The 27392-nt window shown below is 40.6% G+C and overlaps 1 protein-coding gene across 6 annotated transcripts in view; it reads right to left on the bottom strand.

Annotated features, from left to right (window-relative positions):
* The window catches only part of TNRC6C (trinucleotide repeat containing adaptor 6C), a 109820-nt gene that overhangs the window by 46388 nt on the left and 36040 nt on the right, over window positions 1-27392 (bottom strand). For 5 of the 6 annotated variants that reach the window (XM_074922299.1, XM_074922294.1, XM_074922296.1 and 2 more), the window contains exon 4: window positions 12776-13099. In XM_074922299.1, the coding sequence (XP_074778400.1) occupies window positions 12776-13099 (324 nt within the window). Of the gene's footprint in view, window positions 1-292; window positions 538-12775; window positions 13100-27392 lie in introns of those variants that run through there. The other variant, XM_074922300.1, reaches the window with a different exon arrangement.

Here is a 27392-nt window from a genome sequence, read left to right as displayed (position 1 = left end):
TTAGTAGAGATTCCACTAAATGCTACCTCTCCAAAACAAAAGCAGCAGTAGAAAACAGCAAATAACTGCATTTTTCTGCTCAGTGCAACATATCTTTAGCAAGCAGCTCACTGCGAAGACGCCATTTTATCAAACCTGAAATGCAGCCAAAAGCTTAGGACGCTGTGCTGCTGCTCTCTCTCTGAAATGTTATGTAATAAATTGATTTAGCAGAAGCAGATGCTATTTTCTCAGGGTTAGGGTTACTTTCTCTTTTTTTGGCTCTAAAAAGGGCTGATGGGTAATAAAATACCTGAAGAAAGGAGCCGCCCAACCATCCTAGGAGACGCTACATTGTGTGCAGAGCTGTTTCTACTCCTGCATCTACGTTCTCCAGGGCTCTCGGCTTCAATATGTCGGCTGTGTACAGTGTGAGCCTCATCCTGTAGAGCTGCCAAGAAAATCTCTCTGTGCAAGCGTGCGCCCAGACAACCTGCAAGCTCGGTCGGGCCTCGGCTGCACTGGCTATGGAAATGCCCTTTCCACGCACAGCCCTCCTCCCCCTTCCCCTCGCTCCGCTCCTTAACTCTAGGTGAAGGTATCAACAGAGTAGGATTTTTAAGCTTTGATTATCTAATTGCAGCTGACACTAAACCGATCTTCCTTCCTCTTTAAATTCTTACAACTGTCACAAAACATTTTCACTTCAGGACCCAGCTACAATTAGCACCCTAGCTGCTTTTCTCCCGATTTTGAAAGTCAGCCAAGAGAAGACGCGGGCGCTGCCGCCCGCCCGCACAGGCAGCAGCTCCTGCCTCCTGCTCGGCGTCCTGCTACCTGCCCCAACGCCAGCTCCTGCCTCCTGCCCGAATGTCAGCTCCTGCCCAGCGTCCTCCTGCCTGCCCCAACGCCAGCTCCTGCCTCCTGCCCAGCGTCCTCCTGCCTGCCCCAAAGCCAGCTCCTGCCTCCTGCCCAAACGTCAGCTCCTGCCCGGGTCCTGCTGCCTGCCCCAACGTCAGCTCCCACCACTTGGCAGGGGAGAGTCAGACCAAGTCCCAGATGTATATTGGTGTGCTGCCAAGCCCTTAATGACTTCTCTGCCTCTATCTAAAAAGATCTAAGTGACAAACATGAAAGCGTATTAATCAAAGGCGGTGCTGTTTATAAACGCAGGGAACAACTGCCCCAGACAATGCAGCGCGGATCGGGGCACGTTCTGCCTCCCGCAGCAAGGGGGAACGACCATCTTTAACCACCGCAGGCTGGAGAGCGCTGGTTCTCTTTAAGACATGAACACACAGAGTGTGAACAGAAGGGGGGGCAGCTTAACGTTTTCAGGACCTAAATATCAGCACAAATTCTGAGAACACACCTAGAGAACTTCTGTCGATGCATATATACAAATCTCAAACGATAATTTACACACAAAATTCCAGTATGTCTGATATGTTCCTTCACAATTATTTGCCTTTCTCACCCCTTTGCTCTTCCTCCTCCTCCCATCTGCCCCAAATACATATTAATTATGCAGTAAATGGAGCACGTTTTAAATTTGCTGTTTCAGTTCTTGTCAGGTGTTCATCTGAGCAGTTTCACCCTTCTGCACTGGATTGCACACAACTGATGTCTCTTTAAAGGTTTGGCTGCATTCTCAGAATTGCTGCCACTTCACTACCAAAGCACAATCGCTGCTGCTATTCTTGGCTCAAGAACTGTTCCACTAAAGTACTCCTGAAAATAGTTGGTTTCCTTCTGAAGACATTTGTTCTCTGTCTCTTTGCAATAGTCTCTGAATACTGGACGGGTTTAACCTCATTTTAAAAACAACAGATGAATGAAAATCAAATGTTTTGTTTTGTTTCCATTCAGAAAACTATTTCAAATGCAATTAGAAAACTAATCTTGAGAGTCAATTTTACAATAACTTTAAAGTCAAAATATTGTTGTGGATTATTACATTACTTCAGTATCAGCTATACATGATTGGAATTTTCATTAGTTTAAGTGATATGTCAAAATTGGAAGAGAACATAAGATACATTCCTATGTTCCTTGTATTTTTCTTAATAATAACATCAACTTTGTGTAATCAACTTTGGCTACAGGAGGCAGGAGCTTATAAAGGGCACCAAATGAAGGGGGCTGTGTTTACCAGACAGGGGTACATAGGAAGGCAATGCAGAACCCCAAAGAGAAGAGCCCACACCAAAGTTGGGGGGCAAAATAAAGCAGTTTCCACTGCAGCCCATGCTGGCAGAGAGCTACTGCTACCTTCCATGTGCTCTGTCTTGTAGGAACCTCAGCAGGTATATGTCTGATAAATTTTAAATCTTTATGCATACCTGAAGACTAAAAAAAGGGGATTTGAGAGGTTATGAAGACCACTCACCTGACCTAAGCAACTATTCCTGATATGCACTAAGTGACATTTGCCCATCCCACCAAGGAAGCCCTCCAAGCAACAGAGACTGCACGTTCCCAAGTGCTCTCACTTAAGATAGCTTTCATACTGGCATGCTTTCCCTAAATGTCTAACCTTAACCTTCCTTGTTGAAATTTAAGCCCATTATTTCTTATCTGATCCATCACAGTCATATAGAACATACCATTTTCTTCCTTGCAGCAGTCATTTAGGTATTTCTGCATTTCTAATTCCAGCCTTCCTTCCAACTCTACAGCTCCAATCCCTTCTCTCTGGAAGGCTTGTTTTCAAGATCTCTACTCATTCCTGTTGCATTCTGCTCTTCTTCCAGCAGGTTAAATTCATTCTGAAGGCACAGTACCACAATCTGGACTCAATATTCAGAGGCCTTATCAGAAGCACCTCATGGGAAGCAGTACTGTTTATATCCCTCAGTATGTATGTCATCTTTTCAACAGTATGACACCATTAATTTGGTTTACCCTGTGACCAATTCCAGATCCATTTTTGCAGCATGATACTCATGTAACCATATTTGTGTACAGAGCTGCTCTGGCCAAAACAAAGAACCTATACCTTTTCTTAGCCTCATATTCAATGACACTATTTTGTCACCACTATTCCATATTGCAATTTTGTCTTCCAGTTGCCTTGCACTCTTCTCCAGTTTAGGATCATTCAAAGAGTACAAATTGGCACTTTCACTCAGAACATTCTCATTCTGCCAGTCAGGACTGATCGCTACTCTATCTACAGCTTCCCCAGCAGCTATGACACGTCTTACCAGTTTCTTCCCACTTCTTTACACCACCATACGTTCATCATGAGAAAGGCTTCTGAGGCACTCTCAAAGGCTGTACAAAGTTGACTTCTAGGACATGATTTTCCCTCCCATTTTGCAGAGCCTGTCGCACTGCTGACAGGGAACTGCTCTCCTTCAGCACGACTGCTCTCCACAAACCCACATTGGTTCTGGCCGTACTTCTCTCTTGCAAAGTTCTAAATGTACAGAAATAGCTGCTCTGGTATTTTTTATAAGTATCATTCTAGCACACTACTCTGACTGATTTGTAATTCCTCAGTTTCTCCCTTCTCACCTTTTAACATCAGTTGTTTTATTTTCTGTTTTCTAGTTCTCACATTCTGAAAGAAAGCCAGAGGGCCAGATTGCTCCAACCCATCTTCAATGTAGTCTACTATGAATTTCATCATTTTCTGACAACTGGAGACATTTTATTTCCTTAAGTACTCTAACTCACTGTAGCCTTAGTTCTACATCAATCGTTAGGTTACAGATGAAGGGAAAAGGCATTTAAAGTATTCCTGATGCCATCTATCGATGGTCCTCCCTGCTGAACATCAGACCATTTCCACTGGCCTTCCTTTTACTACTAATGGGCTTATAGAAGTGTTATCTTTTTGTTCTTTTTTTTTTTTCTTAACAGCTACAAACAGCTTCTTTGTTTTTTGTTTCTTGTAATATCATACTTGTATCCTGAACTGTACAAATTCAGCTTTTCAATAATCTTCATATGATGTTACTCCCTTTCTGCTCTTCCCAAGGACTAAGTTCCTATTTCCTGGTCGCTTTGACCTTAGTAAGTTACTTTCTACCTTTTACAAGAACACCAGAGACAGGTCCTGCTATTCCGTCTCTTCACCTGCTCTGTCAGAGAACTGCCATCTGCACATTGTAACAACGTGCCAGACTCTTTGTCTCCTGACCCTTTTTCCCCACTGAGGCCTGGGCAGCCCATGTGTCTGGCTGTCACTAGAGCACAGCGTCTACAGTGAAGCTGAGGTAGGACATAGGTCTACAGATGCTAAAGCAAAAGCAGTGGCCTTTGAGTCATCAAGCTTTCACACAGCCCCACTCTTTGAAAGGACAGTGAAACTATAAAGGCACCTCAGTTATTTATCCTTTACAGATTTCTATTTTTCCTTCTCCCAGTGAAAAATTCTAATCACTGTCAAAAAGATTGGAAGCAGCAGATTTATTTTTCACAGCCTGCTGCCTGATGTCAGACAACATACACAATACAGAAAAATTCATTCCAAAGATTAGTTTACTGATGAGTTTTTAACATCATTTTTCATTCATAATGCCCATATTTGTGCTACACAGCAGTTGCTACTTCTCTATATTCAAAGCATTATATGGAGTTTTTGAAAATCGACATAGGAGACAACACCCTTTGCTAGGCAAGACTCACTTCTCACAAACTTTCCCATGACTGCATTTCAGGAAGTGTTCATTACTCAGGAGTACATCCAGACAGTACCTACTGGCCAGATCCCATCTCCACCTTAACTGCTGTATTATTGTCCTTGTACGATTTTTTTTTTTTAAAGAGGTCCTTTTGTCTAAACATATACTTGTCACTAGTGACTTTTGGTAGCACTGCCTGATTTCCAGGGATATGCACCCGACTGCAAGAACTACCAAATGCTACACAAAGCCCTGAGGAAAAAAAAAAGAAACATAATCACCACTCATACAACCTCTGATGGTACCTGAATATTCCTTTACAACAGTAATTTGATAAGACCATTGGCAAAATATTTAATCAAAACAAAATACTGATAATTTCCATATTTTTTAAAAAACAAATAGTGTAACATCACATTTGATCCCACTAATAGGAAAACTTTTTATATAGCCACATTGCGGAATCCTTGTGTGTAATGATGAGCTGTAGAGTGAACTGCTCTGCAAATTATGGCCAAACACACACCCAGTCAAGTGATGTAAAAATTGAAAACTGTTAGGACTTTTATTGCAGATAAGCATCATGTGCTTGCTACACACAGTTATCTTCTACAGAAGTAGTAGAAATAGCCAGTTCTGGTGTTTACAAAGAAACATCACCATGCTAGCTCCTTCATTCAAGATCAACAGCCAACTTGTGTCAGTGCCAGCAACAGATGCCCAGAGCCTGCAGAGGGGTCACAGAGCAGCAGGAGAGCACCTGAAGAGCAGCACAAAGGAACTTGAGCTGAGGGTCAGCTTCAACAGGGGCCCAAGTTCACTGCCTCTACGCAAACACACCTAACGTGGGGAACAAACAAGGGCAGGTAGAGATGTGCGTGCGCCTGCAGGGCTACAATCTTACTGGCATCAGAGACGTGGTGGGATGGCTCCTGTGATCCAAGGGGTGGCATGGAAGGGTACATGCTCTTTAGGAAGGGCAGGCAGAGGAGACGAGGAGGGGCATCTCCCTCCATGTCAGTGACCAGTGCATGGAGCTCTGCCTGGGGATGGGTGAGGAGCCAACAGAGAGCTTATGGGTCAGGACTAAAGGGAGAGCAGGGACTGGAGATGTTATAGTGGGTGTCTGCTACAGGACCCTGACCAGGAAGACCAAGCGGATGAAGCCCTCTATAGACAGATGGGAGCAGCCTCATGTTCACAAGCCCGGGTCCTCATGGGGGAATTCAACCCCCCTGGTATCTACTGGAGGGACAACACAGCAGGGCACAAACAATCCAGGAGACTCCTGGAATGCATTGAGGATAACTTCCTTCTCCAAGTGATAGAGGAGCCCATGAGGACAGGTTTTAAACTGGTATAAGGAATAAATTCTTCACTATGAGGGTGGTGAGGCCCTGGCACAGGTTGCCCAGAGAAGCTGTAGCTGCCCACTCCCTGGAAGGATTCAAGGTCAAGTTGAACAGGACTTTGGGCAACCTGGACTAGTGGAAGGTGTCCCTCCCTCCCTGTGGCAGGGGACTTGGAACTATATGATCTTTAAGGTCTATTGCTGACACAAGCCAGGATGCCATTGGCCTTCTTGGCCACCTGGGCACACTGCTGGCTCCTGTTCAGCCGGCTGTCAATCACCCCCCCAGGTCACTCTCTGACTGGCAGCTCTCCAGCCACTCCTGCCCAAGCCCTTAGCGCTGCTGGGGGTTGTTGTGGCCCAAGGGCAGCCCCCGGCACTTGGCCTTAGTGAAGCTCATGCAGTTGGGCTGAGCCCATCGCTCCAGCCTGGACAGATCTCTCTTACATATACATGCCTTACTACAGTCACCACAAAGTACAATAAGCTAAACTGGGCAATTGTTTAAACATGCATTTAGCTTCAAGGTCACTACTACTTGCCTAGATCTGATGAAACAACTATATATCAAAGCTTATCTGCGTTTTCCAGCTATATTGACTGCTTTTAGAAGAGATCTCTCTCCCTAAAACTTTTCTCCAAATCTGACTTTACAACTGTAGAAAACTGCTCTATTAGAAGGAACTCTAGCCCAGAGTTAAAGGATTGGATGTTTGAAAGAACTATTGTCAGACACAATTTTTACAGTAAGGTGGTTTTTTACTTTTATCTTGCTTCCTAAAAAAATTTATCAAAACCAAACTTAATACAAATTTATAAGAGTTTACCTGCCACACAACGGCATTCAACAACAACTGACTGGCGACAACACTCACTTCAACATGCATACACCATGTCACAAGCATGAATATGCAAGCTGCAGCTAAAGAAGCATGAAGTAAAACTTTCAGCTTCATAGGAAAGAAGAATCTGGCATCAGCCTACAGTAGGAAAATAAATCTCTAACTGCTGTCAAGTTCTCACTTCCCAGAAAACAACAGATAGAACAAATTAAAAGTGTAACTCTTCAGTGTCCACAATGCTTGTGTGTTCTCTCACTTCAACTACTGCATGAATTACTCGCTTTCATTTCTCTTTACACTTTGAAAACATGTGTTACAGATCTGTTCCACAAAATACTTTACTCGCCAATACAAAAGAAGTGCGGAAGTTTCATCATGACTTCTGCAGGACATAGTACATTTCGAGTTGATGGATGTTGGTTCTACATTGCTGAATTGCAGAAAAGTGAGAGGTATCTTCAAGAAAAACCTATTACTTCTTTTGATCTTTGTTCTTATAATCATCAAACACACAGTGGTTGCCTGGAGACTCCTGTACAAACTTCATGATTTGTAAAGAAACAAAGAAGGACATGCTATTTGTTATTTTTAAACTCCCATGGTAGTTTCCAGAAATTACCTCAATTCTTTCAGACCACATGGCAAAAGAGACATTCCATTAATGCATCGTATCTCAATAGAAGTTAAGTATTCACCACACTTATTGGAGTCGGCTGACAAAGTGGAGAGGGTAGAGATAAAAAACTCCACCTTTAAGTAAATAGTTTCATAATAGTTAACAATGAATTGAAGACTGTTTTAAGGGATAAGCTTTCTAAAATGTTTTATGCAATTTGAAATGTTATAATTTCTTCCCTTAACAGTTTGTCTAGATAATGGTTTATAGATTACCATAAAAGAGAAACAAAAAGTCACTACATACACAAGTCTATGGGACCAGATGGGATACACCCGAGGGTGCTGAAGGAGCTGGCTGGTGTGCTCACCAGGCCACTTTCCATCATTTATTAGTGGTCCTGGCTGAGCGGGGAGGTCCCGACAGACTGGAAATTAGCCAATGTGACGCCCATCTATAAGAAGGGTCAGAAGGATGATCTGGGAAATTACAGGCCTGTCAGCTTGACTTCAGTGCCCGGGAAGCTGATGGAGCAGCTCATCCCAAGTACCATCATACAACCAGATGCTCAGGCCCAGTCAGCATGGGTTTATGAAAGGCAGGTCCTGCTTGACAAACCTGATCTCCTCCTACAACAAGGTGACCTGCTTATTGGTGAGGGAAAGGCTGTCGATGTTGTCTACTTTAGTAAGGCCTTTGACACCATTTCCCATAGCATTCTCCTGGTGAAACTGGCTGCTCGCAGCTTGGATAGGGACACACTTTGCTGTGTAAAAAACTGGCTGGACGACCGGGCCCAGAGAGTTGTGGTGAAGAGAGTTAAATCCAGCTGGTGGCCGGTCACGAGTGGTGCCCCCCAGGGCTCGGTTTTGGGGCCACTCCTGTTTAACATCTTTATTGATGATCTAGACGTGGGGATGGAGTGCACCCTCAGTCAGTTTGCAGACGACACCAAGTTGGGTGGGAGTGTTGATCTGCTCGAGGGTAGGGAGGCTGCAGAGAGACCTGGACAGGCTGGAGCCATGGGCTGAGCCCAACTGCAGGAGCTTCACTAAGGCCAAGTGCCGGGCGCTGCCCTTGGGCCACAACAACCCCCAGCAGCGCTACAGGCTTGGGCAGGAGTGGCTGGAGAGCTGCCAGTCAGAGAGGGACCTGGGGGGGTGATTGACAGCCAGCTGAACAGGAGCCAGCAGTCTGCCCAGGGGGCCAAGAAGACCAATGGCATCCTGGCTTGTGTCAGAAACAGTGTGACCAGCAGACAGGGAAGGGATTTTACTCCTGTGCTCAGCACTGGTGAGGCTGCACCTCGATTACTGTGTTCAGTTTTGGGCCCCTCACTCCAAAAAGGCCATTGAATGACTCGAGCGTGTCCAGAGAAGGGCAACGAAGCTGGTGCAGGGTCTGGAGCACAGGTCTGATGGGGAGCGACTGAGGGAACTGGGGGGGTTTAGTCTGGAGAAGAGGAGGCTGAGGGGGGACCTCATCGCCCTCTGCAACTCCCTGAAAGGAGGGTGCAAAGAGCTGGGGATGAGCCTCTTTAACCAAGGAACAAGCACCAGGACAAGAGGGAATGGCCTCAAGTTGAGCCAGGAAAGGTTAAGACTAGATATTTACAGAAGGGGTTGTTGGGCGTTGGAATGGGCTGCCCAGGGCAGTGGTGGAGTCCCCATCCCTGGAGGTGTTCAAGAGTAGGGTCGACATAGTGCTGAGGGATCTGGTGTAGTTGGGAACTGTTCATGTTGGGTTGATGGTTGGACTGGATGATCTTCAAGGTTTTTTCCAACCTAGACAATTGTGTGATTCTGTGATACTCTCATCCACTTCACTGATACTTCCAAATGATAAAGCTGACAAATAATATATTAGTGGTCATTAATCCCACTTGCCTTACACTGGCAGAACATCCTTTTTAATTCATGACATTGCAGTTAGAGTTCTGATAAGTGCTTTGGATAGGCCAAGACAGTAGATAAGAGAGGCTGCTGATAAGAGAATAAAGAGATAAAATAGTGTGATTTTTACAGTGAAGAGGCTGGCAACATCTCTCCAACAGCTTTTGTTATACCCAGGTAGTTATAAATAGGGCCTGGAAGGAATGTCGTTGCATAATTTAAAGGTAACTACAAAGGAATATGACCCTATAAAAAAAAAGCTACAGACATGAATTTACATTAAGCATCCTCTGGATACAAGATGCTAGCATACAATGATCCTGTCTCTGATTAATACCAGGTCACCCATGAAAAGAAAGTTATTCACCATGAGTATAAAGAAGCCACATATGGAGCCTTGCTTGGGCAGAATCCAGCACAGGTCTAACAAGCTCTGGCTAGGCAATCGGGTTACCAGAGAGGGAGAAAGCCCTGAGCGCTGGTCTATTATTGACTGCCTCTAGACTTTGAAGATGTCTAGTGATGTTCAGGAAGTGATCACTCTTCTGCAATGTAGGTGCTGTTCACACAGATAAAATTTCTGTTTATATGTGGATTGGGTACCCACACTGATTGTTCTGGACAACTTTTTTTTTTCCTTCACTTCCACAGAGAACTTCTGCTTGCAAAGACTCTTTAGTAAATTAAATACCCAGGGAACCAGAGACAGACATTTAAAGGAATACAGTTCCTACCGATGATGAGAGCAAAAGAGGCAAAAAGTTTCCTTCTGACAAAGTCTTGCTCAGTGAGAATCACCATGTTTAAAATGCTCTGTTTTCACAAAATATGACGCAGTTGGAATTAAATTTCACGGAAAATTCGTAACTTAAGTGCTGCAGGTTTTCAGGATATAGAATCCCAAATTTTTTTCGTAGGCTAGTAATTATTAAAATCCTAGCAGCTGAGATGAAAAGGTTTTGGCCTTCCCTAAACACTCTTCTTCTTTGATCTTTATGCTCATCAAGGTGAAGACAAAGTCAGTATGCAGACCAAGTAAGATTGTCAATATATCTATATTCATGGCTACAAAGGTCCCTCAGGAGTGAGATATGATATACTCTTCTCTCCAACTCACAAAGCAACCAGGGACACAGCTGTCATCCCTTACAAACTGAGTTAGATTTGGGTTTTTTCCTCCTGTAACTAGTTAGTAAATGAACTGATGCTCCACCTGCTGGAAAGAGAACTAAATGATCTCTAGTATTCGGCAAGTTCTTTATATGAGGAAGATGCAGCCATTTGAGTCTCAAAACACAACCTCTTGCTGTCAGAAGACAAAAATGTAGTCAAGGATTTAGCTTGTCTAAGAGTCTCTTTCCTGCTCTAAGAACTGTACGCAGATTTTGCCAGTGTCTTTGAAAGCTTTTATCTTTACATACTAAAGAACAACCTGACAATTTTGACTCTATGCACTAATTGCTTTCATATACTTTTGCTAAGGGTTTGGTATGGGTTAACTTCTTTTGTGCAATAAGTAATATAATATGAAGCTGAAAAGCTGCTGCACTCCCTCTCATTTGTACTAGCTTTTACTGTATTATGAATTTGTCCAATGGTAACAGAAAAGTAGCAAAATAACTAAAAAAGCAAACTAAAACAGTATAAAACATCTGCTGATAGTTGCCAGGCTGACAAACTACAGAAACAAGTGCTTATTTTATACAGCAAGTTAAAACAACAATTGGGAAGAGAGGTCTAAAAACCTCAAGGTACAAATGCATCTGGCAAGATCAAAGTCAGACAGCTAGTACTGTACTCTTACAAGCTAGGTTCTTTTATGGATTATGTTATGATTTATGGTGGACTTCGTTTCATGATTTACAGTATGTTTCTTAAACATCAAACAAAGATGTTTCAGATACACCTATAATGATGCTTGGAAGAAGTCCAATACTGACCCTCAGACAGCCTGAGTCACTTAAGTTGGCCAGTCTGTCTCTACCATATAATAAGTACTAGATTTCTGAAAATAATAAACGTGTGTGTGTGTGTATATATATATATATATGTATGTATCTAACACACAACATTAGTTTGACAGTTAAACATCTCCAAATCAGAAAAGTCATAAATGTCATACACCAACCCTGCAGAACTGTAACTCGCAGAGAAGATGAAAATGCTGATCTAACTGGTGGGAACTGCTTATTTTCCATGTCACTAATGCCAAATACTCAAGAATACAGGTTCCCTACCTTAAAAAAATCCAACATTTTAAGTAAACAAACAATTGTTTGACTTTTCAGATTTGTATTTCTGGGGAGTAGCTGAATAATATTTTCAAATACATCTTGACAACCATAAAAGCTACAATTTCCGAGAGAGATGATTTGTCTTATCTAACTAAAACTTCTAAGGACAACACCAAGTAATTTTCTCTGCTGGAGTTCAGTTCAGCTGCAAGTACAGCAAAAATAGGGAAAGATTCACTAATGCCCAAAGGGGAAAAACTGCAGACAGTTCAGATCCAAATTTTGTGATGTTTGACAGCATTAATGAGTGATAATGAGCAACACTTGAGATCATACAGAAATTCAAGATATCAAAACCCCCCTTGTGACTTAGTTCAGATAACTTTTTCTAAGCCATAGATAAGTATCTTAGAACACTCCCTGCTTTGCCTAACACAACAGATATACAGCAGTGATGAAAAAGGTGATATACACCAATTACTGACTGAGTTCATCTCCACTCTTAAAGTTACACAATCTCTAGCATAAAAGGGCAAATAAGAAGAGAGCTGCTTCTTATTTTCTCATTAGCAGCTTCAGGGAAAAAAAGGTAGCTAAGAGACCTACTCCTCAATATGCTATTTCCAATAGCCAAAGGAAGCTCATGCCATCTATCTGCAAAGGATGGAATGAGGTGATAGAAAGGCCTAAAATACTCAACTTTTCCCAAAGTATTATTTTCCTAATATGAAAATAACAATTGAGAGAAGAAGCAAGTAAAGACATAGAAGAGTCACAACACAAGCAAAAGTTCCTATTTTTTATTTACATATAATTATACCCAAAAAATCTCTTTAAAGAACATTAGAAATGCCAAAATTATAGTAAAAAACCTGGAAATACCCAAATTAGCAATGCTTCTGTAAGAGTGAGTACTAAGAAATATTTACATTTCCTGAAAATCATATCTATTATAACTGCCAAAGAAACAGGAAAAAAACCTGGGAAAAGACCCCAGAAGCTTGAACATCTAAAATAAATAAGAAAAGCTTTTAGAATTGGATCTTAGAAATGACATCATATATTCTCTAAAAAAAAAAAAAAAAAGAGAAATAGTATATGCTTTGCTTTAAATCCTGTTATTTTAAGACAATTCTTAACATTCCTTAAGTTTCTGCAACACCTGTGCTAAGTGGAAGGCGTAACTACATAGAGAATGAGTTGATACCCTGACTGGGTTTCGATTCTTACCTGTTTGGGTCTTACTGGGATGATGCTGTCCACCCGCTCCTTGCGGAGGAGGACTCGCCCCTGCTTGCCCAGTACCTTGTGCTGGGCTGGTGCCGGTCAGAGTCCCAGTAGGCAGTGGCTGACCCCGCTTTAGGAGCTGCTTCTGTTCTTGCTGGCGGAAGCGTGGAGGCACCTCACGAGGCAGGTAACGGGACGCAGCTGGCTGCTGCCCATTAGCAGATGCACGCTTGCCATTGCTGCTGTTGGTAATAGTGCTGGTGGAAGTACTGGTACCGGTACCGGCAGGTTGGGGCTGGCTTAAACTGGTCTTAATAGGTTCTGGCACTACATAAAAAATACAAATAAAAAACAAAAAATGCTTTTAATATCAGAAAAGTTGGGGGAGTTTTCTTCTGTAAGTGAGCAAAGGGATGTTTCTCAGTCTCCCAAAAAAACAGCAGGCAAAACATGGACTATAAAATATGTAAAATATATTCTAAATAAAAAAGTGTTACAACCAGAACTCAGGGCTTGTTTACTATGTATGTAGCCTCCTAAATTGCTATATGAGAATCTTGAAATCTACATCTAAAAAACCTGATTTTATACAGCTGCAAAATTTATGTACCAGAATACAGCCGATAAAAGCTTCACAGCCAACTCTGCGAGAGCCTACACGTCTGTTTGTAACTGTACAAACCCCCCCTGGCCCTATCTCACACACTTCCCGCTTCCCAGGCTGCACCAGAAGTCAGCAGCACAACAGAGAAGCTGGTTACTATAAATATCTGGTACCAACTGCATGAGAAGAGAGCGTATAGGGTGAAGACTGAACAATCTGTATATGCACAACCAAGTTCGCATCAATACTCAAACGGCTCCCCCCCCCCCCCCCCCCCCCAAATGTATATGCCTATGTGTGAGTCTGGCTGTTCATACTAAATGTGATTTAGGAAAGTACAACACTTAAGAAAACACCGATTTCCTACCAACTCTACAACAGAGCAAGTGAAAACACTTCTTAGATTCTTTCACTTCCGGCATTTCTAAGACATCTTGGACTGTTGTCAAAAACAAGATGTCTAAGAACACTTACCCCAAAATGGTAAATAAAAGCCCAATAAATAAAAAAATAGCTATAAATAATTGTTATGCTCAAATAATGTTCAGAAAAATTAATTATTATAAGAAATGGTGGCACAGAGTACCTTTTTTGTTTTAAACTGGAAGAGTTATTAGGACACAGCTATGAAATTTGAACTTCAGAAGATTTAACTCAACTGAGGAGTGAGGGTGAGGTGTGTGTCCAGATAGTGAAAAGCTCTAACAAAAGCTTTCAAGTAAAGATTATTTTATGTTACTCCTGCTTTACCCAATCTGTAGACACACGTGCAAATACTCTGTACATAAAACAATGCATAGATGTTCCATGTATTGGGATTTTTTAAAAAAATATGCTTGCAGGCTATTTATTCAATAAATAATTTTCAAGTACTTAAAAAATATGCTGCTTATGTTTTCAAAGTGATTAGAACTGATCATAATTGGTTCCTTTCACTGTAAAGAGTGGATCACTTACACAACTCTTGTCATAACAAGTGTATTGGGGGGGGGATATTTTTTTAATCCAGTGTTTTACAAAAACACTAGGTTTTCATATGCCACTGAAGAGCACAGGAACCATCACTGCACTTTGCAGTGTTACATAACAATGCTTCTCTTCAGAACACTTCTCATTTCTAAACTGACACTGAAATGTAGTAACTGAAAAAAAATAAACCTCATTTCAATTTTACGCTAAGCTATACATTTGGAAGAACACAAGTGAATGGGCACGAGGGCAAATGAGCTTACACCATTCTTTTTCCAGGTATCACAAATGACTAAAGGAAAACTTTCTCGTCTGTAGTAAAGAAGCACTCAACTTCAGCTGCAAAATAGATTCCAATGTGTAAAGCATGAACATTATTTTAATCAAAATTAGCACTACTTTCAATGACAAAAAAGGTTTTATCTTTCACAGAGAGGTACTAATGCCCAGTATATGCAGAGCACAGCCGCTACAGGCACCAAACAGGCCAACCACACTAGGCCAAAAAGAACCCCTTAATATATCTTCTCTCTGATTTAATAAATGCATTGACCAGTCTGTAGGATAGGCCGAAGACATACATTTGTGACTAAATTTACACTGCATCAAAATAAATTTTTACAGTTATTTTCATGTCAGCATTTCCACACAAGAGTAACACAAGTTTTTCTTGAACCTTTCAAGTCTAAAACCTTTTAAACAATGTCTCAACTGTTCCTTTTCCATAGGTTTAGGCTCCCCTTTACTACCAGGACAAAGTACAATGTCATATAAATGCTACTGGAATCAAAACAGCATTAAGTTTTAAAATAAGGATAAATTCTGATTATTCTCTGCTTAACAGGCAATGTTTTTTGCCTACAGTATTTGAACCTTTTACTCCTTGCTGTAACAAGTCTTCTGTATGGTTTAAAACAGAAAGGAGGAGAAGAAAGAAGAGATGTGATGATTTAGTATGGAACAGAATGTTCATTTAAACTGCACAGTAAGCTACTGCACCCATCTAGAGCACCCACTGCCTTTTTAGTTCAGCAGTTTTTCAGTTTTGGATATGAGATTGCTACTATTAACATCAAATTACACTGCCTATAGGTATGAAAAAATGAATTATCAGGCTTCTAATGATCTCCCCCCAAAAATAGTTAAGAGACCAGAACCAACAGCTTATTCAGCACTCACACAAAGCTTTTGTTTTCTCATGGTCTTTACCTAAACCTTTGTATGAAGCATTTCAGGACACCTTGGTCTTCTACATTTGCACTGCAGGCAAACATTTGAAATGCCCCATGCTAGCCTTGCCAGAAACAAGCAGGCCAGACTCACCCCGGTCTGCAGCAGAATCTGCCCAGGCAGCATGGCTCAGCGAGCTGGGCAGTGCTGAGTCTCCTGGCGCAGGGATAGCAGGAGCAGGGCAGCGCCTGGCGGGAGCCACACCGGGTTATTCTGCTCACTTGGCAGCATCTGCCAGAGCTGCTCGGCCACCCAGAAAAAGCCTTTTGGGCTTCCTAAACAAGTATTCCTCCAGCTCATCACAAGCATGGCCAACAGGTGCAAAATGGCACCTCATCTCGTTACATACATGCTATAAAACCAGTACCCGGCCTCTCTCCAGGTTCACACATGAAAAACTGATTGACTTCCACAGCAGCAGCAATGAAGAGGCACCAAGGTGGTGTCAAGGGCAGTTTCAAAGCAAGCAGGGACTTGGACAAGCAAAAAAAATGCTAAGTTTGACAGCAACCATCAGCACTTTGCTTCTTCAAGACTTTTATTTTGGAAGCCTAAACAATTTCACCAATGCTTATTTCTGTAAAAAAAAAAAAAGTAACTTTGAATATAAAAAAAATTAAAAGTAGCAGTAACATCTGAAGAACAGAAAATAAAACCTTCTTTGCCTTTTCAAAATATACCAACAGCTTTGGAAACGAACAGTTTATCCTAACTCTGACAATTTAAAAAGTAGGTGAAAAATGTCACAAAATGCAGAATCATTAATTTCAAATATCAAATTTGCATATCCAACACGTATGTGAAAACTATTTTGTTTCCACAATATACATAAATCTGTCACCCACATGATAGAAAATATTACTTAGTTTTAATGGGTCTTTTTTTAAATTCTATTGACTTTACCATTCCAACTGGCCTTTAAAAAAATTGCAGTATAATCTATGAATTAAGTCGATCCTCTCATTGAGTAGTAGTCACTCTGGAGATGAATCTCTCCAGCTGTTTCAGAACAGCCCAGCACGGGAGGGCACACACAGCTGCTGTGCTCACCACCACTCCCCATCCCGCAGGTACCAAACGTGCCACACGGAAAATGCAGGCTCAGGCTCCCACTGCCCCTCAGCCCGGGTCTGGGAAGGCTGTGCCACCTCTGATGTGTGTACGCATGTATCTAAGTGCCTGCTGCCCCAAACTAAGCCAATTCCTGCTTAGTTTTGCTTCTTTTGATGAATTGAAAGGATAATTAAAATAGTAACACTTTCTATGACTTTGAGCAAAGCATGTATTTCCATTTCAATTAGGTGACTGAGAGCAGAAATGAGAAAATTAAGATATCTTGGGGTATTATTACTACTACTGCTACTGTTATTACAGCAATATAAGCATTTACTTACCACTACTACTGCTACTAACGTTATTACAAAGATGTAAGCATTTACAAACATTGAGATTTGGAGTACTCAATACTTCTGCAAAGAAGGAAGCTGTGACTTGCCCCTGGCCACAAGATTCAGAAAGAACACTCCAGACCCAGTTTGATCTACCAGCAGTGATACACCATTTCAGCCAGCAAGTTTCTCCAACTCAGATACCAGACAGCCCCACAACCCTTGTGCCAGCAGATCAGAGGGAGCACCAGGGAGAAGGAGGAGGAGGAGGAGAGGGAACGGGCAGGAGGCCGCAGCAGGGTGGGGATGAGGCCTGCTCCCCCACATTGCCACCTGACGCTGCTCCCCCAGCCAGCTCAGCTCTGGCCATCAACACTGCACACTACTCCAGGGTCCTGACGATCACTGAGGAAAGAAGGTTGGAAGAGACAGCTGCACAGCAAAGTAAGAAACAAGAGCCTTCTTCAATTCGCCTTTTTTTTAAAAAAAAAACTAAGAAATTATTTTTCCATGGAATTAAAAAAGCATACAAGAGAATTAAAACCATTAGCTGGCATAATGCCAATGGAGCTGATATGTGTCTGGCCCTAAAATTTTCTTAAGGAATACTAATTCATTGGAAACATATTTGAGAGAGCAAAGCAGGCTGCTTTTTAAAAAGCATTATATTCTCAGTAACTTTTATATATATAAATATAAATTGCATCTGATACTTCCAACCAGGCTTGCATACACATATATATATCTCACTAACCTAAGTCACAGAGTACACAGAAATTTTTGCTTTAATATAAATTAACAAAGCACTTCATCACAAAGGTGTGGCCAGAGAAACCCAATTTCAGTGTTAGAAACAATGTTTCCATCTAAATATCTGAGTCATAGATGAGAAGAAATGAACAAAGAAAATCAAAATATCAAACACATTGTACTTTAGAATAAAAACATTTCTGCATGTTCGTAATACTGTTTTTTTCACTAATCAACACAGAAATGTGGGGGGGGGGTATATATGAAAATCTCTTTGAAGATGAGTTAAATGGAAGCTCTTGCAAGAATACTGTGTATACAATCATGGTAACTGGAAAAATAACCATTTAATTACACTATTAACGGGAAATAAAGCAAGACGTGAACAACATCATAGCAATGGGCTTGATTCCCAAATTCCAAATTATCAGGCTAGAATTTAGCCTTCAAATTTAGACTTCAAATACAGCAATAATATTTGGATAATATATGTTACAAAGACAATACGACTACATTCTTTGAAAAAACTCAACACCTATTTATTAAAGTCATCTTCAGCAATGTTTAAGCAGCAATTTTCATTTGATATGCACTGTGAGAAACACCTACCGTTCAAAGTGTCTACGTGAGATTTCCTAATTATTAATTGTCATACGATATTCGCTCTAAGAAGTGTCTTTATAAACCATTTAGACATTCTCCTTCGTACAACGGATGTATTTTGAGATGATGACTATCCCTTGCAGAATGTACAAAGACATAATATTTTAGCAAGCTGCAGGCTAAAAGCAAACCAGACAGCAACCTTTTGCACGCTGCATGGCAGTGCCTGTGGTCAGCAGGGGCTGCCTGGAACACTGGTGCTCTGTGCACTATACATTTAATCAGCCCCAAGGGCCAACCTGCCAATCTATAGAGAGACCTTGCCAGTCCCTGAAGGAGCAGCCTGTCTACCCTTTCACCTGAAAGTAATACACTGTCACGGCTAATGTTATGTGGGCAGCTGCTTGAAATCCAGGAATTAGAATGTAGTCCTTATGGCTAAATTTGCTTTAAAATGAATGAGGAAAAGGATTCAATACAAAGCGGTTTTCATAACTAGCACATGATTAAAGAGCTAAAGCAAAAACATTTAAGTAGAAAGCCTCTTGCAAAAATACAATTAAAGGCGTAAAATAAAAGCCTTGAGATTGCTTGCTCTTAAGATGCTTGTGATGGGCATCTACTTATTCTACATTCTGAGAGCTGTACATATACTAAACAATGAGCTTGCTTGTAATAATTATCAGTACTTAATGGTATCTAAACTTCTTAATCCAATTTTACCCAAACAAATCCAATAATTACCCCATATGCTTTTTGATGATTACAATCTCGGGAATCCCAACTGCATAAAAAAGTGTTACAAGCAATTGTAGGTGGATTTTATTAATAGAATTAATAGGATCAGTATAACAGATTTCAATTACAACAATAGCTTTTAAGTACATTTCTATGACATAAGGAAAGAACATGCATAAATGAAAGAAACTGGTTAAGCCACATAATACTGATTTATGGCAGCTTTTTCCTTTCATTCACCTCATTAACATTTCTCTATATTTCAGCATCCCCCACTCCAGCTGTATAAAACTTGCATTTCTAAAGGCTTAAAGGACCAGACATTCCAGAAGAGAAACAGTTAAACCCAGAAATGCATTCTTGGCTGCTACTGTGACAGGATTTATTTACAGCTTCTATTAAACACAGCAGCTCCATTACAAAGTGCTGGATGTGAGAAGAATTTTTGATTATACAATGCCAATGCCTCACTGCGTTAAACATATCATGCCAGTGTATTATTTTTTTCCTTCAGCAATTCGTTCAGGTCATTGTTTGATGGGTTTATGAATTCATTACAGGAAACAGATGGATCCCATAATTCAGAGCTATTCTCCCAGCCAATCATATGGGCAATTTTTTTTCTCATCTTGCTCCCCCCTCCAAATCAACCTTAATGAAGCCACTTCCTCCATGTCCAATTCCCCGCACATACACACTGTAGCGACAACTGGTGCGTATTAAAGCAGCCTCCAAACACTGAATGCTTTCAAAATAAAGCTGAACAGGAGCACGCTCAGACACAGACACCCCTATGAAGTCAGACAGAAAGCCATGAACTTACCCAAGTCGGGCGAAGATAGCCAAACACGCAGGATTGTAGTGGGCAAAAATAGGTGCCCTGATTAGTAAGAAATCCCTTTGTATATGCTGGGAAAAGTCTTTCTTTAGGAAAAAATTGTTGCCCCCCCACCCCATCTACTTTCAAAGGATGAATTTTCATTTAGCAAATTACCTCCTTTGTCTACTAAGTGCTGGTATTTTTTTATCCACAGTGACATCTACTGGCAAAAGTAAAGGTATTTTAGTAAACTACTGCGTAAAAACCTACTTCCTAATGTTTCTATGCAAAAAGAGGTAATTTTCAGCCTTTTTTCTGTGCAATTTTCAAACTTCTCCTGAAAACAATTACCAAAAAGTTACAGTCTAAAGCCAAGAGAATCCTGAAATTAGTTTTCAGTAGAACTTATAATGGCTTTTAAAATTTAACCAGAAACTGCAGTTTGATGTTGAAGCCCACATTCAGGGTGAAAAGTAAGAATATATGCATGATTATGAGTTCAGAACTTTAACACCATTTATTTAAAAAAATGCTTCGATTTTGTAGTAATTCCTGGATATATAATTTATCTAATACTGAGAACAAATAAAGTCTTTTCCTGATTTAACTTTACTTCCCTGCTTCATTTGACCTCCTAACTGACCACAGTGCATCTTCTCCTGCTTTCTCTTCCAAAGGTTTCCCGATTCCTTCTCTTCACTTTTGTAAGATTTCCTGCCTCCTTCGTCAGTCTTTCAACACCTGACTTCTAAATCCTCTCACCATAACCCACCTTTCCTGACAGTGTCTACAGACTTCTCTCACTTCTACCAATTTAGACCTTCTAGACAGAACTTGGATTTTTTTGCCAGGAAATTTGAAGTCAGGCTAGGAATTAACAGGAAGCTTCAAGGTTCATGGAAAATCTCTAAATCAGTTAACTAGGATTTCTCAACCATTTTCAAAACCTCAATTTTGTGTAATTGAGTGGTAGGAGATAACCAAGGAAGTTCCCTCATCCTTGGCTCCAGTCTCCTCCTGTTTTAGGAGTGATGATGGTATATGGTGTGGTCATACAGCCAGTCTTGGCTTCACACCTCCAGAAACCAGCTTTAGCTCTTAATAATTACTATTGCTTATGTATTACCTAAACTACAACTAGTTAAAACTGTTTTAATGCATTGTTATACACTGTGTAACTGATCAGAACAACCAGAACTTACAACTCCAGAAACGAGAGAGAAATCAAAGCTCTGAATACACATCCACCCATCTGGAACTGCATCAGCTTATACTCAAATCACATTTTAAAACCAATTTTACAACAACAGGAGAAAGAACAGTTTTTTAAAATGGATTCTGCGAAAGACAGACATTTTATTCAAGAAATACCTACAGGTAAGGGCTTTCCTGCTTGTTCTGGAGTAGTTTTAAAGTCATGTTTATCAATATGTTAATTGGCTGACAGAGCTCTCCAAACATAAAGAAATGATTCTGGTTTTGCATGAGAAAGTATCTATGCTGGGGCGACTGCAACCCCACTCTGCAGCTCCCAGTCTGATCTGCTCATCTGAACACATTTCACAGGCTTCATCAAAATATAAGCATAATTTATTCTAAAACTATATTCAGACATATGATCACTGCATGAAATTAGCAGGTAACTACCCACCATAAATCAATATATATTAAACACTGAAATTTATTTTGTTATCTATTCAGTAGACTGCCGTTCAGTCAAAAATTAATTCCTAATTTTGATGCTGAGAAACTTCCTTTGAAAAGATGTCATCCAGGAATATTTTACAACCATCTGTGGGAAACCAGTATTTCATGAGGAAATCATAACAACTTACAGGGCCCACAGTGACAAGGCAGTTGCTAATTATCTTCCCAAGAGCGAGACTTCCACATTACCTCTCAGAAATCAACGGTTTTATTTTAATCTTCATCCCTGGATCTGCTAGAAGCATATAAATATTAAAGCAAGCTGGGAAGTGTATTCCATTTGATTGCATTTCACAATTTGTGAAGTACTAAACATCCTTCTGTTAAGCAGACACTGGTGTTAACAGTACCGTGGCTTGTTCAAAGCTCCCCGCTGTTGACTGTCCAGCTGGCAAACTAACCAGAACAGATAACCATTCAATTCACATTAAAGACTTTCCTTATGACCTCAGCAGATAGGTGGGAAAGGGAAGTAATGGCACTAAGGCACTGCTCTGCAAGCAGCTGCACATCTCAAGGAACCTCTGTGGACCTTCTACCAGATTTGATCAGGATCAGCCAGAAATTGTTAAAGCTAAATGGGGAGACTGAGACAGGAATACAACCCAGTCTCATAAGCCTCATTTCCTTAGGAAACTATGCCCAAAACATGTCCATAAAATGTACTTACTAGAGCATTTTTCCATAGTTTTATGTCAAGTGTCTCTAAAACTAAGAGTCCATACTATTTTTGCATAAGTTAATATTGACAAATTCTGTATCAACGAAGAAAAGAGCAGAAATCCAGGGAAAATTAATAGGAATTATCTGGAAGAATTAAACAAATCATAGCTTCATAAATCATGGAATAATGGAGAAATTTAAATATTTGAATTAATACATTTTAAACAGATACTGCCTCAGTTACTGATGGGAAAACATACAATATCCCCAGTGTCGGGGCCCGTATCTCTCTGCATGCATCAGGAGGTCATGCAAACAAGACCTCTCCAAATCACTACCACAAAAGTTTATGACCTGCTTTCTATTAGCCCTTGCACCTTCCCAGGTAATTCCAAATGCTTTCCACATACTAGCCTACACTCAACACTGTTGACTCTTACCCTTTGCTTTTACCTCTGCATCCTAGGGTCCTCCTGACAGTATAGGCATGTTTCAAGCTTTCCTTATTAAACCCACTGTTGCATCCTCTTGTCTTCCTAACTGCCCCTCTCCACAGCACCTCTCAGCCTAACTTCTGTCTCTGTAAACTGAGCTGTAAAACCTTGAGAGGTTTCTAATGGTATTTCCCTGGTTAAACCTTGGTGTCTTGATACACCTGCTGTATCAGAAACATTTGACATACCCACGCCTTCCTTGAATCTGTCCCTTGTTAGCTCTTAAAATCATCTTCTCATATTCCTTTTTTCTTCCTAATTCATTTATTTACAGGCATTATCCTCTTAACTGTTGGCTTTATGCAAAGGTCTGATGTAGGGAAACATTCAGGACTTCATCCACCACCTATTTTATTTTGGCTCCAGAGCAGCAGATCACAAATCCAGCCAACCCGTAACTCCTACGCTGACAGTCATTTGTTCCTCCCTCCACTCAAACCCAGTCATCTGCTTCAGTTCAAACAAATCCCACCTGTTTTCTCAGATTTTCCATCCATGTACCACCATCCAAAGCTCCTCCTATACATCTTAACTTCATAATGGTTTCTGACATGAAATTCTTACTTGATACTGTCATAAGCAAACTAGGGAAATGTGAGCTAAATGTAAAATTGGTTGAAATATTCACTGGGAGAATCAATGGTTTGCTGTCAAAACAGAAGTATGTTTTGGAATAGATTCCATGGGGACTTGGTCCGAGCCTATGCTGCTCAATATTTTCGTTAACAACTGGATGATGGACTAGAGAATATCCTTATTAAATCTGCAAACGACACCAAGCTAGGGAGAAAGAACATGGGGGTGATCAGATTGCTACATGATAGGATCAGAACTTCACAATGATAAATTGGAGAAGTGATGTGAAAAAGCAACAGCGATTCAATACAGAAAGTCACGTAGTTTGGCAAGAAAAATTAAATGCGGAACTGCCATCAGCTCATTCTCTCCCCCCCCCCCCCCCCCCCCCCCCCGTTCTGCAGAAAAAGATGGTAGTTCTAGCAATTGCAAACCCAAAGAGAAGTAAAAAGATCAGGCTACTGAAGACAAGTGTTGTAATGGAATAAATAACCAGCTATGAGGCTCAAAGTAACCCTTCTACTTCAGTCTGGCATCTTAAAAGCCTTCACTAAAGCAGCGCCCGGACCACGGTTGACCATCTCTCTTGAAGAAAGAGCTGGACCATCTGAAAAAAGGAAATGGGAATCTGAAAACATGAACTACCACAGCAGACAGAAGGCAAAGAAGCAATTCAGTCTAGAAGACAGTGGGTACACAAATCAAAAAAAGAAGAAAAGACAAAGGAAGAGTAGGAAATAATTTGCCCCATCCCACAGCAAATAAGACAAGGCTTGCTGGGTTTAAATAGCAGCAAGGGAGGTAAAGATTTACATTTCCAGCAATTACGATGATTAAGGATTATCTGCAGCCATGATACAGGCTTGGTGATCTTGTCTCAGGGCAAAAGGATAGAACAGACAACCTCTCAAGAATGTTGCTAGCATTATTTTCTACAAACGTACATGTAAAATGGAGCTCTAGGTCCATCTTATTCAGTTCTCCCACTTTCCTCAGCCACAACAAAGAAATCATTTTTCTCTCAGGTTGACAGTCATAGTACTCTCTGCAGCTTCTGCTCTTTTTTATATAAGTTTAAGATGTGGTCTTTCTTCATCAGTCCCACTTGTCTGGACCCTCTCCACTTTGTTCTTGATTAACATTAATGTGGAATGGTATCAATACCAAATGACATATCCCTCCACTACAAATAGGTTGGCATTCTGCCTGTACGCCCATCACAGCCCACCCTGCTGTGGAACTTCTGTGCAGCAAACAGACTTAACCCAACTCTACTGATAAAACCCTGTATCCACAAATTTTTCTCTTCATAACTGGAGAAGCTCCTAATAAAAACATAGATCCTTGCATACTTCAGAGTCAGATGCTAGATTTTGCTTCCCTTTCTGGAACAGCATCTACATTTTTGTTCTTTCAGATTTGTCAGCAGAGAGGGTGCCAAATACTCTTGAAAGATATTAAACCTATTTTGTGTGATTCAACATGTACTTTAAAGAGTTTACTTCAATCCCATTCTGTATTATTCAGGTTGGCTTCATGTGCAGCAGTCTCGTGAAGAATACTTACACTTCTAGCAGCTTTAGTATTTTCCTCACTGCTTTCCTCTGTGTTAGCACTGATTATCATTTTAATTTTAAATTCACAATTAATTAGTGGTGCCATTAAAAATGGTACTGCTAATTAGGTTGATAGGTTGTCATCAACAATAGATTGATAATGCAAAGCAAATGTGATGTTCTTTCACTGTAAGTCGAACTCACTCGTATTTATTGAATGCTCTGAGTGCACACACATGGGTTTACCACAGCGTAATTGATGAACAGAAATTGGACCATATACATCAGGCCTCAAACTTAAAAGTTCAAGCTACAAATCAAGATTCTGGGTAACAGAACAGTTAAATTGTCATAGTTACATTCCTTCAGGATGTGAACTGGTAACAGATGGTAACTTTCAAGACTTAACAATTCATCTGTTTTCTTTCAAGCGATAGTTCTCCAATTTACAGGCAATGTGAAGCTGCATTTATGAGTTCATGTAACTGAAATACCAGTATTAATCATGTACATCTCTCTACACACAGACTTGTCCAAATATGCATCCATTGTAAAGCAATGACAAATAAATACAGCTTGCTAGAAGCTGGTCTCTAGACTATATTTGTCCTGAAGCCTCTGACATTCCAGCACAGGCATATTTCATTCAACATGTCATCATATATTTAACTTTTAATTCAGACTCCTGTAAATTCGATTCCCACCTCCAGAACAGGACAGTACGCTGACATTAGAAACCCAACTTGACTATTAAAAAAGGAAAATAATGAAGCTACTGGAAGTTTTTAAACACTTGTGTTAATAACATTAAGAAACAACAGCACTAAGAACTGTTTAAAAAGGACAGAAAGGAGAAAAGAGTCACTGCTGAGATTAATTAGCCTGTGCAAGAAACTGCTACTCTACAGTGAAGTGGGAGGGCAGCTGTGAATGAAGAGAGGGATCACTCAGCTAAGTGTTTAGAAACATTTGCAGAGTTTTTTCCACATTTCTGATATAAAACTTTCCTACAAAGCAAGTTTGGCCCTCTTCACAGTTAAAAAATGCACAGCTTTTATTCCTTTCCAGAGTATTTTGAAACATCTAAACTCCACCAACTAATTTTAAAGAGACCCACTAGGCAAGCACACATTAAATTCTAGCCCACCAACAGGATACAAGAGTCTCACAACCTCAACAATTTGGTAACACAGTAAAGAACTATAGCATTTTACATATCAGGAACAAGACACAGGCACAACTTGTTGTTAAGGCTCCCTCCTCCTTCACCTCTGCTCTCACCCTCCAAGCCCTTCCTAAGTTTTACTCCAGGCAATGCAGCCCCATCAGTAACTAGACAATAAAAGAGTCAGAGAAGACAGGAAACAGCTTAAATTACACAATGCTAACACTATCATCACTGCAAGTACTAGTGAGAAAATCCAAGTATATAACAACAGATTAAATAACTTTCATACAGAGTCACATAAGAAGTCTGGGCAGAACCAGGAATTGAATCCTTTAACTGTAAGCAGACTGTGTGCATCTAATCTCATTAGACAATGTTTTACACACAGTTTTTATATTCAAAGGAATATTTTTTAAAACAAATTTACAAATGGTGCTAAGTCAGCACACTGGCAACTTTTTTTCTTAATTCAACAGGCCACTTCCAGGTGCAAACTGCACAGTAAATATTCTTTACAGTAGAAATCCACCTATTGTTAAACCATTCATACAAACATAAATATGAAAATTCACAGCAATGAATATGTTCATGAATAATCAACATTTAGGATAATCTCAGTGTTGATCGGTTTACTGCATACAAGAGCCTAAAATTTCATTTGCACCTTGAACAGTGATGCATCCACAGGTTACAGTTCACATGAACAAGACTTGAGACTTGTTTAAAACAATACATAAAGCAGGGCAATCTGGTGGATCACCATCTTGCAGATTAATATGTGGGTTTTGTATTTAAGTAAGCAGAGGCAAAAATCCTATTATAAACAAACCTGTGCCTTAGGAAGTGATTAATCCCTATACTGTGTCAAACAACCGCTGTTAGAATCAGCGCTTTTGCAGCAGAATCTGTTCAGAGCCAGGCAGACCCAGCTCACCCCACCAGGCTGCCGAGGTTTGAAAGATGCTGAAAGCATCTTAAAGAGAGTGAATCACAGCGTAAAGGCATCCCAGTTTCAAATACCTAAGTGGTTGGGTACTGTGAAGAGATCCACCATTCCTACCTTGGATTGCTTCTACAGAAATCTACTCAGCTGCGGTATGTGGCACACAGATTGTATCACAGCTAGAACACACACGCTGCACCCGTGGTGTGTACATGCAAGGCCCCTGGAGTTTCAGGCACCCCAGAGTACAGTCAGTGCTAGCATCCCACCCAGGACAACTGGAAATACTAACCATTCATGCTGTCAGGTATGACACCTCTTCTTCCACTCTGAAATTCAAGCTGTGAAGAAAGTAAGGACTCTGGCTATTTTACTGGAATGTCTGGAAATTACCAGTATGTATTTATGGAT

Source organism: Athene noctua, chromosome 18 (assembly GCF_965140245.1).
Source record: "Athene noctua chromosome 18, bAthNoc1.hap1.1, whole genome shotgun sequence".
Lineage (NCBI taxonomy): Eukaryota > Metazoa > Chordata > Aves > Strigiformes > Strigidae > Athene > Athene noctua.
Note: the sequence above shows the minus strand (reverse complement) of the source record. Positions and strands in the feature narration are given on the sequence as shown.